This window comes from Echinococcus granulosus (assembly GCF_000524195.1).
Source record: "Echinococcus granulosus chromosome Unknown EG_S00021, whole genome shotgun sequence".
Taxonomy (NCBI): Eukaryota; Metazoa; Platyhelminthes; class Cestoda; order Cyclophyllidea; family Taeniidae; genus Echinococcus; species Echinococcus granulosus.
Window position 1 is genome coordinate 75,190 of NW_020170401.1, and position 1,367 is coordinate 76,556.

The following is a 1,367-nucleotide window of genomic DNA, read 5'->3' on the forward strand; positions in this document are numbered from 1 at the left end:
TCTCTTGTAACAGGGAACACCGCTGAAAAAATTTAGTGTTGTTATAGGGATTACTCCACTTAATTAGTCAACCTTAAACTCTGACCCCTAGGTCCAGCCGAAGTGAAACGTGGCAATTGGACTCATGTAGCAATTTCACTGAATTAAATGTCTTCCTGTTGGAAAAGTTTCAGATCAAAAAAATTCCTCGTTCAATTGGTAACAAGCACCTCTTGTTAGTACGATTTAACACCTTTGAAAAGATGTATGGAACCAAAATTTAATGCCGTATTACAAACAACAAACTTAAAACATTTCCATTCCACATTACAAATTTCAGTCATTCCTTAACCTCAGGGGTGACTTCTACCCATCATATTTTTGAACTCCTCATACGAGATAATGCCATTGCGATCAAGATCAGCCTCTAAGATCATCTCCTCCACCTCGTTGTCTGTCAATTTTAGATGCAGATTATGCAGCAATTGTTTCAGTTCCGCGGTGGTGATGCTTCCATCGTCATTTTTATCAAAGAAGGCAAAAGCAATGCGAAAGTAGAAATCGCCACTCTTACTCTCATCCAGTAGTGGTTGCATGAGACTGACAAATTCACGAAAATCTATGCGTCCATCGTGGTTCTTGTCTAAGTTGCTAAAGATCTCCTTAGCCTCGTCAGCTGTGCAGGCCCGATTGAATTGTTTCATCATGGTCTTCAACTCCGACAGCGACATGTATCCATTGTGATCGCGATCGAAGAGGGCAAACACCTCTCGCAACTCCTCCAAACTCTCCTCACTTGGCGAACCTGGCATCAATAAATTGCAACGCCAAGTCACGACAGGTCACGTAGACGTCACGTTTTATGATTGATTGATTTGCCTCAAGGTTACGAAGGTGACACGACGATACAGCGGGTAGGAAGAAGGAAACAGCTATTGATGCATTCAATAATCATCTTCATGGCCTTCTATACAATTGACAGTGTTCGGGGAACTGTATTTAAAAATTGTTAGAAAAGACTACCGGAAAGCAAGACAGCATCTGCATCCGTCCACCATCGGTAGGGTGGGGGGGGGAGGGAAACATGCTGACTTCTCTACTGTTTCCATCGCAGGTGGAACATACCTCCATTCTATAAAAAGTCTGTAAAAACTGATCATTCTCTTGCAACAATGAAAACGAAAACAAATTTAACAGCCACTGAGTTAAGATTCATCTAAATATGAGAAAAAATGAGCCATAGAAAAACACTTTACAGGCGTCGAGACCCATCACCTTATTTCACAGTAGAAAACTCTCACATCTATAAACATACACACACACACACACACACATACACACACACACACACACACATCCACATACACGGAAATGGATAGTTAAAAAGA

At 41.2% G+C, this 1,367-nt stretch overlaps 1 protein-coding gene across 1 annotated transcript in view; it reads right to left on the reverse strand. All coding sequences in view use genetic code 11, as the record gives it.

Moving 5' to 3' along the window:
* Nucleotides 1–332: 332 nt before the first annotated feature.
* The window catches only part of EGR_03775 (Calmodulin), a gene marked incomplete at both ends in the record, with an annotated part of 1,347 nt that continues 312 nt past the window's right edge, over nt 333–1,367 (reverse strand). Inside the window, one exon of the mRNA XM_024493024.1 lies at nt 333–784. Coding sequence (XP_024352485.1) covers nt 333–784 — 452 coding nt within the window. The remainder of the gene's footprint in view (nt 785–1,367) is intronic.